Source organism: Microtus pennsylvanicus, chromosome 6 (genome assembly GCF_037038515.1).
Source record: "Microtus pennsylvanicus isolate mMicPen1 chromosome 6, mMicPen1.hap1, whole genome shotgun sequence".
NCBI classification, from domain to species: Eukaryota; Metazoa; Chordata; class Mammalia; order Rodentia; family Cricetidae; genus Microtus; species Microtus pennsylvanicus.
Window position 1 is genome coordinate 67,328,173 of NC_134584.1, and position 16,688 is coordinate 67,344,860.

At 40.0% G+C, this 16,688-nt stretch overlaps 1 protein-coding gene across 1 annotated transcript in view; it reads left to right on the forward strand.

Moving 5' to 3' along the window:
• Nucleotides 1–16,688, forward strand: part of Adgrv1 (adhesion G protein-coupled receptor V1) — a 532,771-nt gene that overhangs the window by 49,281 nt on the left and 466,802 nt on the right. Inside the window, exons 11-18 of the mRNA XM_075976408.1 lie at nt 1,310–1,533; nt 6,592–6,718; nt 6,801–6,986; nt 7,710–7,890; nt 9,309–9,472; nt 11,056–11,179; nt 12,341–12,607; nt 13,917–14,043. Coding sequence (XP_075832523.1) covers nt 1,310–1,533; nt 6,592–6,718; nt 6,801–6,986; nt 7,710–7,890; nt 9,309–9,472; nt 11,056–11,179; nt 12,341–12,607; nt 13,917–14,043 — 1,400 coding nt within the window. The remainder of the gene's footprint in view (nt 1–1,309; nt 1,534–6,591; nt 6,719–6,800; nt 6,987–7,709; nt 7,891–9,308; nt 9,473–11,055; nt 11,180–12,340; nt 12,608–13,916; nt 14,044–16,688) is intronic.

Sequence of the window (16,688 nt, forward strand, 5' to 3'; positions counted from 1 at the left end):
CTTGGGAAGCTACATGGTGTCTGCCTCCTTTGGCAGCTACATAGTGTCTCCGTGACTCCATCTTCTCTCTCTATCCCTTACAGCCTGGCTATATTCTGCCCTGCCATAGGCCAAAGCAGCTTTATTCATTAACCAATAAAAGCAACACATGTACAGGACAGCCCACGTTAGTTAGATTGTTAAAAAGTGATTGGTTTTACACAGTGTATAACATTTGATAGCCAGTTATGAATCTCGCTTTTAGTGGTCATATTGTAGAAACACAAAGTAGTTTTGGGTTTTGTTCTCTGACTGTCGTTTGTGCTGCCTCAGGTATAACTGAAGACTCAGAGGTAGCTTGGAGTTTGATGGTTGATACTAGTTATAGTGATGTGGATTTGTGAAATGCTGAGCCTTAGCAACACACACACACACATGCATGCACACATACACGGACACACAGGCACACACGCATGCACACTTACAAGCACAAAAGCATACTCCTCCCTCTTTCCTTTCCTAAGCATCATTGTCGTACTTGAATCGTGACTAAGTGTCCTTCTATTTAGGAATACCTCTGTATTGCTGTATCACAATCTGTCAAAGACAAGTACCTCCCACTTAGGTTTGCTTTAAATTGGTTAATGTTTAGGTCAGAAATGAGGGGAGTTGGTTTTGTTATCAAAGTCTCATGTATCTTGACCACTGTTTCATTCATTTATTGTGAGATTCTACAAAGGGACGGTGAAGGTTCACTTTTCAAAATGGTTTTGACTTCATATATTTTCAAAAGTTTACTCTTTTCCTTGCAATGCCTAAAAAGCATCTACTTTGTTCCCTGGGGATGTGTTCCTTTGTTTACTGTGCGAAGCTGTGAATTTGCTATTTCTACTGTTCCAGGTCTCACCCAGCTCCCTCAAGTGACTGAGGGTCACCTCTTTGTAGGTTTTTTTTTTCCTTCCTAAGAATTTTTCTTTGCTTAGTTGTCTTAGGCTCAGTTGGTAGCCAGAATAGCTAAATGGACAGTTTTATATTTTTCACTGTTCTTTAGCTTTCTAATATATTTGCCTTTTTATTAAGGTAATTCCAAGGTAATATTTTTGGCGTGGTATATATTGCAGGTAAATTTGATCAGCAAAAAACATTTTAAAAAGTATCAAAATTATTTTCCTGCTTCTTCGACTGTGTTTCTAATACCATCTGGCTGTTTACTTCTTTATATGAAGTACACACGGTCAGCCAGTTATACTTGCATGTGCATGGAAAGTTCATGTTACTCATGAGCATAGATGTTTAGGCAAGTTTTTCTTCTTTTTCTTTTTAAAATAAGGTATATATCCCCCTACATCGAGATGGAACTGATGGCCAGGCTACTGTCTACTGGAGTTTGAAGCCCTCTGGCTTTAATTCACAAGCAGTGACCATGGATGATACAGGTCCTTTCAATGGCTCTGTTGTGTTTTTATCTGGGCAAAGCGACACAACAATCAACATTACCGTCAAAGGTGATGACATACCGGAGCTGAATGAAACCGTTACCCTTTCCTTAGACAGGTAATAATGGATCACGGCAGAAACGGTAACTGTTTGTTTGATTAATGATTTTGATTTTGTTTTTGTTAATTTCTCCATATGTGGTGAAAACTTTGGAGAAGGGTTATCATGGCTTTCAGATGTGTCTGTTGTGTATTGGTGGGATTTTCTTTGACTAGGAAGATTATTGTTTTTGTGACCCTTCGCTATCCTGTTTTGCTCTGAGGGAGCATTATGTAGAGAGTTATGGGGGAATAGCTGACACTTATGGGGAGTAATCATCAGTTATGGGGAGTAGCTGACAGTTATGAGGAGTAACTGACTATTATGGGGAGTAGCTGACAGTTATGGGGAGTAATTGACAGTTATGGGGAGTATCTGACAGTTATGAGGAGTAGCTGACTGTTATGGGGAGTAGCTGACAGTTATAGGGAGTAGCTGACAGTTATGGGGAGTAGCTGACCGTTATGGGGAGTAGCTGAGAAGTCCGAAGCATAGTCAGTCATATTGCTCTGCTTATGAGGGTGGCAGCAGGCCATCGAAAATGTTAGGTCACACACTCATCTTCACTTTCAAGAGAGGAAAGATTAGACTTTTATAAGTGATTAAAAAAGACAAGATTAACCTTTATTCTCTTTACATGGGATTTAAATAGTAAGTAATTATTTTATAGAATAAAATCACACAAATTCATGCGTTAACATTTGAGCCATCATAATAGGAAATTATGCAATATTTCTAGGAGGCACCACAATCTCTAAGGGCTTTGTTATATTTTATTTATTTTTTAAGAAAATTCAGAAAATGCTTTCTAAAGAGGAAATGGAGTCTGATTAATTGGTGACAATGGTTTTTGAAAGCAAACACACCTATGGCACTGTGGATGTACAGTTAGAAACACAGCTGCGGCGCTGTGGGTAGGGTTCTCTGCAGATGTACAGTTAGAAACACAGCTATGGTGCTGTGGGTAGGGTTCTCTGCAGATGTACAGTTAGAAACTCCGAACTTGACCATTTTATAGCATGTTCTTCATGAGTGAGGCAGGAAAAGCTTGATCGTGTCATCTTTTGTATCTGATTGTCACTTCCTAGGCCTCCCCACCCGTTTTTTGGTCTGGTCTGGAACTCTTTCTGTAGACTAGGCTGGCCTCAGCCTCACAGATCCACCTGCCTCTGGAGAGGAAAGCGCTGGGATTAAAGGCGTACACCCCCTTGTCTGGTGTAGTCTATAAAGTGAATGAACAACATGTAGACTACAGAGAGAGGGTCTTTTCACAGGCCACTAGTCATTTTGTTATCATCAGAACCATACACTTATTTTTTTCTTTCACAAAATTAAAACAATAATAAATCCCAGCAGCCAAAATCCACAGTCTAAATAAATGTCACCATACAGACTGCCTTGTGGAAAACTGCTTCATTTGATAAAAGTTAGTGAAATTCATTGACATATGAATTGCAAATTAATTTTTTCCATGGAGCCTTTCAATAGCTTAGGTCTGAGCACAACTAAAGCAAATTGGATAATAAGTATAAGCCCGTGGAACTTGATAGAAACCTTGTTAGCCTGGCTGATCTCAACTGGATGTTTAAAGAATAATTTGAAGTATATGTACCTCTGCAAGTCCAGTAGCACTTCTGTGTAATCTTTAAATGTAACATGAAGATTTGAAATGAATTAACTCTTTTTTTGAAAGCTTTTTCTTTCCTCTCCTTCTCCCTATGTGGAAGAGTATATCATACACCACAGGGAAGAGCAAATCATAGAGTTCTTTGTTTTTTTAAATATTGTGGTTCTTTTAAAATAGAACCAATCAGTCAAAATCTACACTAAAATGTCAATTCAGTTGGTAACTGGTGTTCAAACAAAGAATAGCCTAATAATACTCTTGCATCCAAAGAAATGTTTAGATAAATAAATGACAATGAAATTTACCATTTGGAAGTGATTTTGTCAAAATCTTTCTTTAGTTTTGCAAAGTCTTAAGCAAACTTAAGAAATAACGAATGACCAAATGCTAGTGTGATCATATCACAGCAGAAGAAGGAACGCTTTATTAGGGTAGGCGTCACAGTTTTCTCCCAAGGCCAACTCGAGTGCTGTAATGTTAGACTAAACATAAGCAGAAGTTGACTTGATACTAAACAGTTAAAAGTAACTTCAATATAATATCTACTAAAAGTATTCTATTGTTTAATATTTTGCAATTAGAAGCATTTTTGTTATTTTATTTCATAAAACAATTATATGGTACATAAATCTTTATTTATAAATCATATTTATTTATTTATTTATTTATTTATTTATTTATTTATTTATTTATTTGGTTTTTTGAGACAGGGTTTCTCTGTGGCTTTGGAGCCTGTCCTGGAACTAGCTCTGTAGACCAGGCTGGTCTCGAACTCACAGAAATCAGCCTGCCTCTGCCTCCCGAGTGCTAGGATTAAAGGCGTGCGCCACCATCGCCCGGCTGATATGTTCTACTTTAAATTCTGAGCTCAAGAGGTCTTTGTTTTGATGTGTACCTTTTAAGGCTATTGGACGATGAAATACACTAGGGATGTGGAAAACTAGATTTCCTGACACTAAACTGTAGTTAAAGTGACGATGTCTTGTGACTTGTTGAATATATTCTCTGCCAATATCGAAAGGTACAGATTTCTCCGCTACAGGGTTTTGATGATTTTAATGCAAATAGCAACTGGCTTTAGATCTGAGGATGAAAGGGTTTTTTTTTTCTTTCAAACCTAATTAAAGTAAGTAAGTAATTATAAGTAGGACTGAATGAAATTTGCTCAGCTGCTGTGGCTTCTGGAAGTGCACACTTTCAGGCTTCTGTGCTTTGTGGGGTGCCAGGAAAGGAATGCCTTGACATGCTTGCTTGACATGCTTTCTGGTCATGGGGTCATCTTCCCTGAGTGGGATTGCTAGCATTTGTCAACAGCAGAGAACACAATGTGCTCAGTTCCCATAAACTGCAAACTGCTAGCTCTAGGAGGTGGGGTTGGGGTGAGTAGTAAGGGTGCTTCCTTTAACTTTATTTCACCATTACACTGAGCTTCTCGTCCTGAGGTTTTAGCAAATGGTATTGTCTCCTCCCCTTCCCCCTTCCCACAGTTCTTTCTGTGTTGACAGGGTAGAAACGGAAAGATTTGTCGTGTATTTTGGGTAAGTGTGCAGGTCTTGTTTGGAAGATTTACTACTTTTTTTCCTGTGAGTGACTGTTTTATAATGAAGCTGCCATTCTGCATGACCAGTCTTGAGCAATGCTGCCTGTCCACCTGGCTCTGCATGTTGGTGTGCAGTTTTATTCTCCAGTGACAGTGGGTTTTGTATGAGTAGTCCTCAGTTTTGTGTTCTGAATGCACTTAAAATATTTAAGAAAGCACTGAAGAATTGAGTGTTATCGCATTTTGAAGGGTTTTAAATTTTAACTTTCCAAATAGTTTATACCAGAGTAACTGTAGTTTAACTTTGAAATCCTTTATGACCATATTTCGCTTAATAGAGAATATGAAACCAGTGGTCTTTCTGGGTATATCTTTGCAGTTTCTTGCTTTCATGCCTGTGTTTTATAGAGAATATTTTTGAGCTTACATCATACATTACAGTAGCATATTTTAGAGAAGTCTAAAAGTAACTATTTACTGTGCATACTGATTTGCATCCTCTGCTTCTCATCCAGTTTTCTTGTCTCCTAACTTATTTGGACACAGGGGATTTTAATTGATGAAGATATTTATAGAAATGAAATAGAGGCATTATCAACACAGCAAATAGCTGTCTGGTGTTCAGATTACTTCCTCTGTGGTCACTAGCATGTTGGGCATTGCTTGCGTGATTTGTATAAGCAGAAACATATTAATAATTTTTTCCCTCTTTGAAACCACCAGTCTGTGCACATTTCTATGGACTGTTTGTGGTTTCATTGTGATCTGGAGGTCAGATCATGACTACACTTTTGCTCAGTAGGAAGTGACATGTGGAGAGGCTCAGTTCAACTCATGTGGCTACGACTTCCTGAGAGCTAACTCCAGATCTCAGAACCTGCTCTCTCTTTGATCATCCCAATTATATTCTAACACAAACACCAGAAATTTAAGAAAGCTTATCTATACACCAATTTATCTACATAAACACACACACACACACTCGCACACACACGCACTCACACACTCGCACACACTCACACACATACACTCGCACACACATACTCGCACACACACGCACACACACACTCTCTCTCACACACACACTCGCACACACACACTCGCGCACACACACTCGCACACACACACTCGCACACACACGCACACACACTCTCTCGCACACACACTCGCGCACACACGCACACACACACTCTCACACACACACTCGCACACACACACACACTCTCTCTCACACACACTAGTTGTTATTGCATGTCAGCATCTCAGATCCACTTCATTCCTTTTATTCTAATATATTTTACATTTTTTTTTTTAAAAAAAGTTTGTGGTTAAAACTGAGACATAGGAAACACTTCAAAGACAAAAAGTATTCATAAAAGTTTGATCAAAATTGTGTTTATTTATTTAGTTTTCATCATTTGTAGTGTGTAGTTACCCAGTTAATACATATTATTACACAATTAACATAATCATTTTTAAGGAGACTTAAAAGAAATTCACATGTAAGTAAAATTTAAAATGTAGAACACATATAAGAGAAGCAGAATGCAACAGGTATCAGGTTATTTAACTATATTTTCCAACCAATTATAAAATATAATTTTCTAAAACTACAGTAAAATCTTACAGGATTTGATACTTTATATGAATGGTTTTTATATTCTTTGTTTATCTACGCAGTGTTTAGTCCAGTCAAATAAAAGAAAGATACAAAAATGTGATAGTCTTGCAGTAAGTGTTATCAGTGGAAACAGGTTTGGTGTGGAGTGATTTTAATACTTGTAAATTTGCTGAAAGCTTTAACTCTTGGTTGCCTTCTGAATTATCTGGGAGACATGTAAACACTGCTGGCTCTTTCAAAGCGTGAACAGTTCAGAGTAACAGCGCTTTTTCTTCTCTCCCTCTCCAGGGTGAGTGTGGACAGCGAAGTCCTGAAATCAGGATACACTAGCCGGGACTTAATTATTTTGGAAAATGATGACCCCGGAGGCGTTTTTGAGTTTTCTCAGAATTCTAGAGGACCCTACGTCATAAGAGTAAGTTTGAACCTTCACTTTCTATTCATAGCTTCAGGAAAATGCTCTAGAAGAGTTTGAAATTCTGTGGATTTTTTTCAAGGAAGGAGACGCTGTGGAGCTCCGCATCACTCGGTCCAGGGGGTGTCTAGTGAAACAGTTCCTGCGCTATCACATAGAACCCAGAGAGAGCAATGAGTTTTATGGAAACACAGGGGTGCTGGAATTCACACCTGGGGAACGAGAAGTAGTGATCACCTTGCTTTCAAGGTTGGATGGCATGCCAGAGGTACCAGTTTTGAATTTCTCTTATGCTCATGGAGCAGGCTGATAGCATCAGTATATTGAGGATTTGAAGTATTTTGAACATTGACAGCAAGATAGAAGAAAGAATAAGTATTCATGTTTGGAAATACTTAGAAAGAAGCTTTAAAAGAATAAAATTCATTCCGCTTACGAGATTGTATTCTTGTCCTCCAAACAAGAAATAAAAAAAAATATGAGATTTTGCTCGTATGATCAGTTTTGTCCATTAATATAAGTTTGTTTTATGTTCTTTATATCAACAACTCTTACTGGTGTGGTTTTGAAGTAAAGTTTTGCTATAAAATTGTCTGGAAAGAAAGAAATATGTTTTATATGAAAAGAATCAGATGTACTTTATTTATGTTTATATCGCAATACACATGCAGCTTCCAAATTAATTTTATTTTTTTACTCTTGCTCATTTAAATGAATACTAGATCATGAATGAGAAGTTCTTGAATTTTTACCAGATTAGAATAGTATCATTGTTTCTTTTTCTTTTTTATAATGCATATTATGTCTCCTGTCTTTCAGTTAGTAGGCCAATATTTTTAAAAATTAGGAATAACACCAGCTCTTCTATCGTTTTAGCGTGATGTATGTTCCTGAAAAGTTGAACATATTAATATTGTAGGTAATCTATACATCGTATTTGCTGTGAGAGCATCAACTTTACCTCCTATCTAACTTGCCGTGCTTTCCGCAGCTGGATGAGCACTACTGGGTGATCCTCAGCAGCCATGGCGAAAGGGAGAGCAGGCTGGGAAGTGCTGCGGTTGTCAACATAACCATTCTAAAAAATGATGAGCCTCATGGGATGATAGACTTTGTTTCTGATGGTTTGACTTTGTCAATAAAGGAAAGCAAAGGAGAGGATATCTATAGTGGTAAGCTATTATGTTTACTGTATTTTATTTCTCTTCACCGAAGCGGACATTAATCTCCTTTCGCCTTAATTTAATAATATTTCTATTTGTATGTGTGTTTGTGCATACTTGTGTGAATTTATGCGCACCGTGTGCGTGCAGATGCCCGTGGAGTTGAGACATTAGTGGTGGTCAGCCATCTGCTTGGGTGCCAGGACTGAACCTGGGTCCTCTGGAAGAACAGTAAGCGCTCTGAACTGCTGACCCCTCTCACTTCTTAGTTCATTTCTTTAGTAACTGTTGTCAGTTTTCCACTCTGCCTTGGAAATTACATGCAGCTTAGAGACTTACCTTTGAAATCTCATATGCAGGGTTGCCGTTTTCATTTCTTACATAGCATTGTGAGGATATTGAAGTTGTCATTTGATTTTAGCTAATACATTATAACATTATAACTCAGACACGGGGAGAGGAATCAAGTCACGTCAAGTGGCGTGGACACTGCAGCTTAGAGTGACTGTGGAGGAACTGTTGCCGTGGGGATGAGAATTCCTTTATTTGAAAAGCGATGTCTGGGCAATCCTGTCAAGTACAAGTCAAGCTTCCATAGTGCCTTTGGTGGAACTACTTTGGTAGAGTTTATAATAGTTGTACATAATTGATTACAATCCCATTTCCATGCCACATGACTTTTAATATTGAAGAGGCTCAATACACACACACACACACACACACACACACACACACACACACACTTATGTTAACCTTGCAATTTTGCTAAGCACATGTTTGTGTGGGTTCCCCTTTGTCTTCGTGGTCAGTTGGCCATCAGTCCATGAGCACAAAGAAGCAGAAGCCACAACAGAGATCCTTGCAGGGCATGAGAACAAGGGAGACAGCCCTCCAGGAGAAGCTCCAGTGAATCAGCTCAACCTTATTCCAGAGGATAGGAAATGCGTAGGATTGGGGCGCCTGGGGACAAATCCTAATTTGCATTAAGTGGCACACCCCTTTCAGAAGGCTGTGGACCTGGCCGCAGGGTCCTGTAGCAGAGCTCCTGTTTTAAGTCCTAGTTACCATATGTATAGTAGGGGAGGCTTCTAGCAGGAAACTGTGCCAAGGGTCACCCTAGAGGTACATCAGGTATCCGTATTAGAGACAGTGTTTAGAAACAGTCAGTCCTCCAGGTCTAGGGACTTTCCCCAGAAAAGCAGGTAGAGAGCAGGAAGTCACACTGGGGGTGGGGTGGGGAGGGAGGAGTCTCCATGTCCTTGAACTTTGGAAAAAAGCTGCCAGGCCAGACAGACTGCAACCTCCAACCAGCCAGCAAGCCTCCCAACAAGTGTTGAGGAAGAGGTTTTTTTTTTTTTTCCTGTTTATTTCAGAGGTTGTTTTGCTTGTTTTAAAGATCAGCCCATGTTCATGTGTGTATTTCCTAGCTGTCTATGGTGTAATACGAACTCGAGGCAACTTCGGTGAAGTTAGTGTATCATGGATGGTTAGTCCAGACTTCACGCAAGATGTGTTTCCTGTGCAAGGAACTATATATTTCGGAGACCAGGAATTTTCGAAAACTCTCACTGTTTACTCCCTTGTGGATGAAGTAAGTCCTGCTTGTAGTAATAAGAGCGGCGGGGCTGCGTCCCCAGCACCCGGCCGCCCGCATGGCTGGCTTATGCCCCGAAATAACAACACAGACACTGTATTCTTTAAAACACTGCTTGGCCCTTTAGCTCTAGCCCTTACTGGCTAATTCTGATATCCCGATCAACCCATCTCTAATAAACTGTGTAGCACCGGTCTTACCGGGAAAGATTCAGCATGTCTGACCTGGCGGCTTGCTTCATCGCTTGCATCTGCCCGGGAGAGGGGAGCATGACCTCTGAGCTCACTTTCTCTTCCTCCCAGCATTCTGTTCTGCCTACTCCACCCATCTAAGGGATGGCCTATCAAAATGGGCTAAGGCAGTTTGTTTATTACCAATGACCTTCCTCCATCACCTGTTCATATAGATCCTCATCTGCTCATTGGAGTTGTTGGTTTATACACTCCTCTCTATGTGTTATTCTCATATAGATCCTCGTCTGCTCATTGTAGTTGTTGGATCACACACACCTCTCTGCGTTATTCTGTTGGTTTATCTTTTGTGGTGCTGTGGGTCAAACTCTCTATATGCCATGTGAACATTCTAAATTTACAGCTCATTCATTCTTTTCTTAATTAAGTAATTAAATATTTGGTGATTCATTTTATGATGAAACTGTAATAAAGAGCTCCATTATGACAGACTGGATAGACAGCAAGAAAGCAATGCTATTTGGGTGTCCTTAAAGGCATTTGTACTTTAAAATCTTTACAATTGGTGGTGATCAGTAACCCCATCATATAGCAAATACCAGGGATTCAGGCTTTGGGGGGCTGTTTAGCAACTGGTTTGTCTTAGGCACTTGAAGAAGAGCCCTCCTATGGGTATTTCATTGTACACTTCAGCATCAGGAAATAGCACAGGTGTTCTGAGCCCCAAAGGAAAGATAAGGAACTGCACTAAGGTGGGGAGTAGACCTTTCTCAGGGCAAAGCTTTGATACATGTCCCCTTCCCCCCAAAACTGTCCCCCAATAGACAAAATTTCACGTTTTTTCTGCTTTGGTGTGGGGAGAAAACTAGATCACACAAACGATATGAATGGGACCCATGGGGGGGGGGTAGAAGAATCAGAGGATGGAAATCTCATTTAAAGAGCACAGTAAGGATGCCTTTGGACCTCCTCTGGAACCTTTCTGAAGCTTGAAAGACACAAGTGAGCGCTAACAGCCTAGGAAGTCTTAGCACTCTGTTCCAAAGTTTACATTGTTTTTCTGTTCCATTTTTTCCTCTTACAGTTAATTTCTTTCCTGTTTTCTTATAGAAATAAATTAGCTCTGGCATAGCCATGTTTTCCTAACTTAAGTCAAAACATATGTATTTCCATTGCACGCTATAGCTACAACAAAATAAAATGGTTGCTTGGGAGAATATTGAAATGATTTTAGGGGAATCTGAGTTTTATGGGACCAGTTTAAGAAGCTTCTGCCTTAGAGATGAAAATGAATATTAGCAGTTATAACTGTGCTTTCAAAAAATGAATAGGCATGCAGAATGACATGTATGATTCACTTGACTTAGAATATGTACCATTTCCCCAAAGATTCCGGAGGAGATGGAGGAATTCACCATCATTCTATTTAATGCCACCAGTGGTGCTCAAACAGGAAATAGAACAACTGCCTTCCTGAGGATTTTAAGGAATGATGACCCCATTTATTTTGCAGGTAGTATCGCTATCTTGTTTGAATGACTTTGTATACTTCTTAAATACTATATATGTTTTAAGACATTTTTATTTAATTTTATATGTATGTATGTTTGACCTGCATATATGTATGTATACCCTGTGCATGGCTAGTGCCTATGGAGTCAAATGAGGAAAATGGGTCCCTACAACTCGAGTTAGTATGGTTGGAAGTCATCTTGTGGGTCTTGGAAGTCAAACCTGGGTCTTCTGTAAGAGCAATAAGTACTCTGAACTACTGAGCTATCTCTCCAGCCCCAATACATATGTTTAAGAATTATTAACTGAACATTTTTATAGTGTTGTTGAAATATAATTTCACAGTTCACTTGATGATAGATTTTCATTGTTTGAGTTTAAACATTTTTATTTTTAAGACCTTCGGAAACACAATGAAAACAAAAGAAAGTCCTGGATAGCTTTGTTTCTTCTTTGTAATCCCATGGTATTGCCTTTGCTTTGGATAGACAAGAGTGTGCTTCCCCAGTCACTTCCTAAGAGCGTCGGATGGGTTCAGGGCTTGTGTTCTTCCTAAGGGTGGTCACTTGTTACAGTAGCAGATGAGCAATGGACATATTAATGAGGGATTCTCCATTTTTGTCATTTTGCTGTTTTCTGTACAACTAACTTTTGCCCCTGAGGTGTCTTTCAGTTTTGTGAATGAGAATCAGATTTTTAATTCTCTGAAATTTCTTTTATAAGATGTATATAGATGAAACTGCTGATAGAGTAACACCCCGAATCTCTCGAATTTTACTTTTGCCATTCTTAGCCTTCAGGTAACATAGTTAATGAGTTAGTCTTGATCTTTCTTCCCCAACTGTCATGGCAAAATGAAACAAGAGGTCTATATTCAAGGAACTTATTTTTAGTATGAGGCATGTTAAACAGACGTCAAAAATTTAGAAATCTCATGAGCTTTAATGACCAATTGGTTGCCAGAGACACTGGTACTGTGGGCAGTATGCAAGAAAGGACGCGGACTCTTGAAACAATCAGGGAGGAGCAGAGTAGACTAGAGTACAGACTTTCCTTGTTGATGGCAGGGAGAAAGAAGCGTGCTCTGAAAATGTGCTCATGGGATGGAAGAGGCTCACGGGATGGAAGAGGTTCACGGATTTCTTTTCTATGTATGTTTCAGAGCCCTATGTCCTGAGGATCCAGGAGGGTGACACTGCCAACTTCACAGTGCTCAGAAATGGATCTGTTGATATAACTTGCACTGTCCAGTATGCTACCATGGATGGAGAGGCTTCAGGAAGAGAGGGAGACTTTGTTCCTGTTGAGCTAGGAGAAACTCTTGTATTTGAGGCTGGGAGCAGGGAGCAGAGTGTATCTGTATATGTCAATGATGATGAAATCCCTGAAACAGATGAACCTTTTTATGTAATCCTTTTCAATTCGACAGGTAAATACATGCTGTTCTGATAAATATTGTGCCAGGCTGACCTTTCTTGTCAGGATTTTGCTTTGTCCCTTCATTATTTGTTTTGGTACAATTAAGGTGATGACCTCCAAGTTTATTTTTTATTGTAATTGTTTGTGGCTAGTTAACTTGAAATTATATGGTTGCTTTAGTACTCAAAAAATCTTTCAAGTTTTTACTGATGTTTATTGGAATAGAATCCTATTATATTTAGTGATATGGTTAATTGTTACAATCATTTACTTTTGTGGTTACCTCTACTTAAATTTGGCTAATTGTTGTGATGAGGAGCTGCGGGCTGCGTTCTGCCACCTGGCTAGCTTTACCTGAAATAATGACATGGAAACTGTATTCTTTTAAACACTGCCTGGCCCATTAGTTCCAGTTTCTTATTGGCTAATTCTCACATCTTGCTTTAACTCACATTTAGTAATCTGTGTAGCACCACAAGGTAGTGGTTTACCAGGAAAGATCTTAACCTGCATTTATCTCGGAGAGGAGAGCTATGGCGTCTGCCTCATTGCCTTCTTCCCAGCATTCTGTTCTGTCTACTCTGCCTACCTAATTTTCTGTCCTATCAAAGGGCCAAGGCAGTTTCTTTATTAACCAATGAAAGTAACACACAGTAATCTATTCAGCATGGCCTTTTTGCCGTTTGACATGTCCTTATTTATTCTTCAAGCATTTCTCTACTTCTTGTCACACCAAGCTGTTCAAGCTCATGTGTTACCTTCCCGCAACAATTCTGAAATCAGCCAATTCTTTTGGAAGCCCTGCGTTTGAGAATTTTTTTAGTAAATAGGATCTGACCACTGGGTGTGGTTATTACTACTGATGTCTTGTTATTTCTAGTGCCTTTTAATGTGTATGGTCTGGACATATATGCACACACATGAATACTTTGTGTCTGTGCTCACACATGTATACACATGGAGGATTGTTCCTCTAGCATTCTGTCCACGCTTGTGAGCCAGTTTCTCACTGAATGTCATTCTTGCCCTTTCAACCATGTTGGTTGACCAACAGGCCCTATGGATCTTGCAGCCTCTGGTCTACTCATAGCTGGGGTTGTAGAAGCTCCTGCCTTTTATACAGATGCTTGGCTCTGAAGGCAAAAACAGACACACGCAGCAAATGCTTTACCCATTGAGCCACCTCCTTAGTTTTTTGTATCTTTAGTTTCACATTTCTTAAAATTTAACTGAATAAAATGAATACATGTTAAATTTTTTTTGTTAAATTAAAGGCAGCTTCTTTTTAAATTACTTTGACCTTTTTGTGTTTAATTTAGGTGACACGGTAGTTTACCAGTATGGAATAGCCACAGTCATAATTGAAGCCAATGATGACCCAAATGGGGTGTTTTCCCTGGAGCCCATCGACAAAGCAGTGGAAGAAGGAAAGACGAATGCATTTTGGTAAGTATATTTGGAGAAGGAAAGTTAAAATCGGATACAACAAAATAAGATCTTTAAGTGTGTGAAAATTGAAACACTGTTAATGCCAACAAAAATATAAATTATACAAATAAATTATAACTTTCTTTATGCTCCACTATAACATTTTTCATTAAGAGAACTAACCATGAGAACCATTTATCTGCTAAACAGAACTTAATCTTTCTGCCCTTCTCCCTCCATGTTCTATCTTCTCAAGACTGGAGGACCACAGTTATTCAGTCTTCAGCTTCTGAGTCCTTACACTTAGTGTTTTCCTTTCTTCTTCTTCTTCAAATGTGAATTTTGATGTATTACGTTTTTTTTTTGTAAAAAAAATTCTTCTTTCACATATTGCACACTGACTGCAGTTTCCCTTCCCTCCTCTCCTTGAAATCACCTCAACCTCCCTTCTCCCCCAGATTCACTCCTCTATTTCCCTTCAGAAAAGGGCAGGCTTCCCAGGGATATCACGCAAACATGCCATATCATGTTCTAATAGAAGTAGACACATCTCCTCCTATTTAGACAGGGTGAGGCAACCCAGTATGAGGAATAGGGTCCCAAAGGCAAAAGAACCAGAGAAAGCCCTTATCCCACTGTTAGGAGTCCCATGGAAACAGCAAGCTGCTAGGAGTCCTACAAGAACACCAAGCTGCACAACCATAACATATTCAGAGGACCTAGGTGAGACCTATGCAGGCTCCCTGGATGTCAGTTAAGTCTCTTGAGCCACCATGAGCCCAGATAAGCTGATTCTGTGGGTTTTCTTGACCCCTCAGGCTTCTGCAATACTTCTTTTCCCTCTTGAGAAGGATTTCTTGAGCTCCACTCAGTGTGTGGGTGTGGGTCCCTGCATCCGCTGCCATCATTTGCTGGGAGTCTCTCAGGTAGGCTCCTCTCTACAAGTATGGCAGTATCGTTAGGGATCATTTCACTGACTTTTTTATTAAGGGTCATGTTTGTTTCTATCCTTTGTCTCTGGGCCATCCAACCTCTGGTTCCTGGTGCGCCAGGAAGTGTCAAGGGTGGGCTCCCTCTCATGGCATGGGTCTCAAGCTGGGCCAGTCATTTGTTGGCCACTCCCACAAGTTCTATGCCACCTGTACCTCAGCACATTGTGCAGGCAGGACAAACTGTAGGTAAAAGGTTTTGCGGCTGGGCTGGTGTCCCAAATCACTCCACTGGAAGCCTTGCCTGGTTACAAAAAGTGGCCAGCTCAGGTTCCGTATTCCCCATCATTATGAGTCTTCGCTAGGGTCACCCTCATAGATCCAGGGAGTTTCCACAGCACTGGGTTTGCTCATTGCTTTTTAAATGTGTGCCCCACCCCATTCCAGTTGTCTCTATCTCCATAACCCTCACACCTGATCCCTCTTGTTCTCATCCCCACATGCCCCCATGCCCCTCAAAATCTATTCTATTTACTCAGGGAAATTCATGCATCCTCCCTTGAGCCTTCTCTGTTTCTTAGCCTCTCTGGCTCTGTGCATTGTAGCATGACTATCCTTTACATTGCAGCTAATATCCATTTATAAGTGAGCACTTACTATGTTTGTCTTTCTGTGTCTGAGTTACTCAGCAAGATATTTCTACTTCCATTTACTTACCTGCAAAGTTCATGATGCTTTTTTTTTTTTTTTTACAATGGAGTAATACTCCATTGTATAAATGTACCACATTTTCTTTATCCATTCTTAGGTTGACGGACATCTAGGGTTTTTTTTTTTTGACTTTTTAAATTTTATTTATTTATTTTTAAAAAATTTCCACCTCCTCTCATCCTCCCATTTCCCTCCCCTCCCCACTCCTCCTCGCTCTCCAGTCCTAAGAGAAGTCGGGGTGCCCTGCCTGCCCTGTGGGAAGTCCAAGGCTCTCCCCCCTCCATCCAGGTCTAGGAAGGTGTGCATCCAAACAGACTAGGCTCCCAAAAAGCCAGTACATGCAGTAGAATCAAAATCCTTTGTCATTATCATTGGCTTTTCAGTCTGCCCTCATTGTCAGCCACTTTCTGAGAGTTCGGTCTGATCACATGCTCCATCAGTCCCAGTCCAGCTGTCCTTGGTGAGCTCCCATTAGGTCAATCCCACCGTCTCTGTGGGTGGACGCACCCCCCTCGTGGTCCTGACTTCCTTGCTCATGTTCTCCCTTCTTCTGCTCTTCATCTGGCCTTGGAAGCTCAACCAGTGCTCCATTGTGGGGTCTCTGTCTCTATCTCCATCCATCGCCAAATGAAGGTTCATATTCCTCTTTTTTTCCAGTTTCTGACTATTATAAATAAAGTTGCACAAGTGTCTTTGTGGTATGATTGAGCATTCTTTGGGTGTATGCTCAAGAATGCATCTTAAAATAGAGAGTCCCAATTTTCTGAGGAACTGTCGTATTGATTCCCAAGCAATGATACTAATTTGCACTCCCACCAGCAATGGAGAGTGTTCTCTTTGCCCTGCATCCTTGCCAGTGTGAGCTGTCACTTGTGCACTTGATCTAATTAGCATTTCTGACAGGTGTAAGATGGAATCTCAGACACATTTTGGTTTGCGTTTCCCTAATGACTAAGGATGAACATTTTGTTGTTTCTCTGCCCTTTGTGATTCCTCTGTTGAGAATTCTCTGTTTAGAGCTGT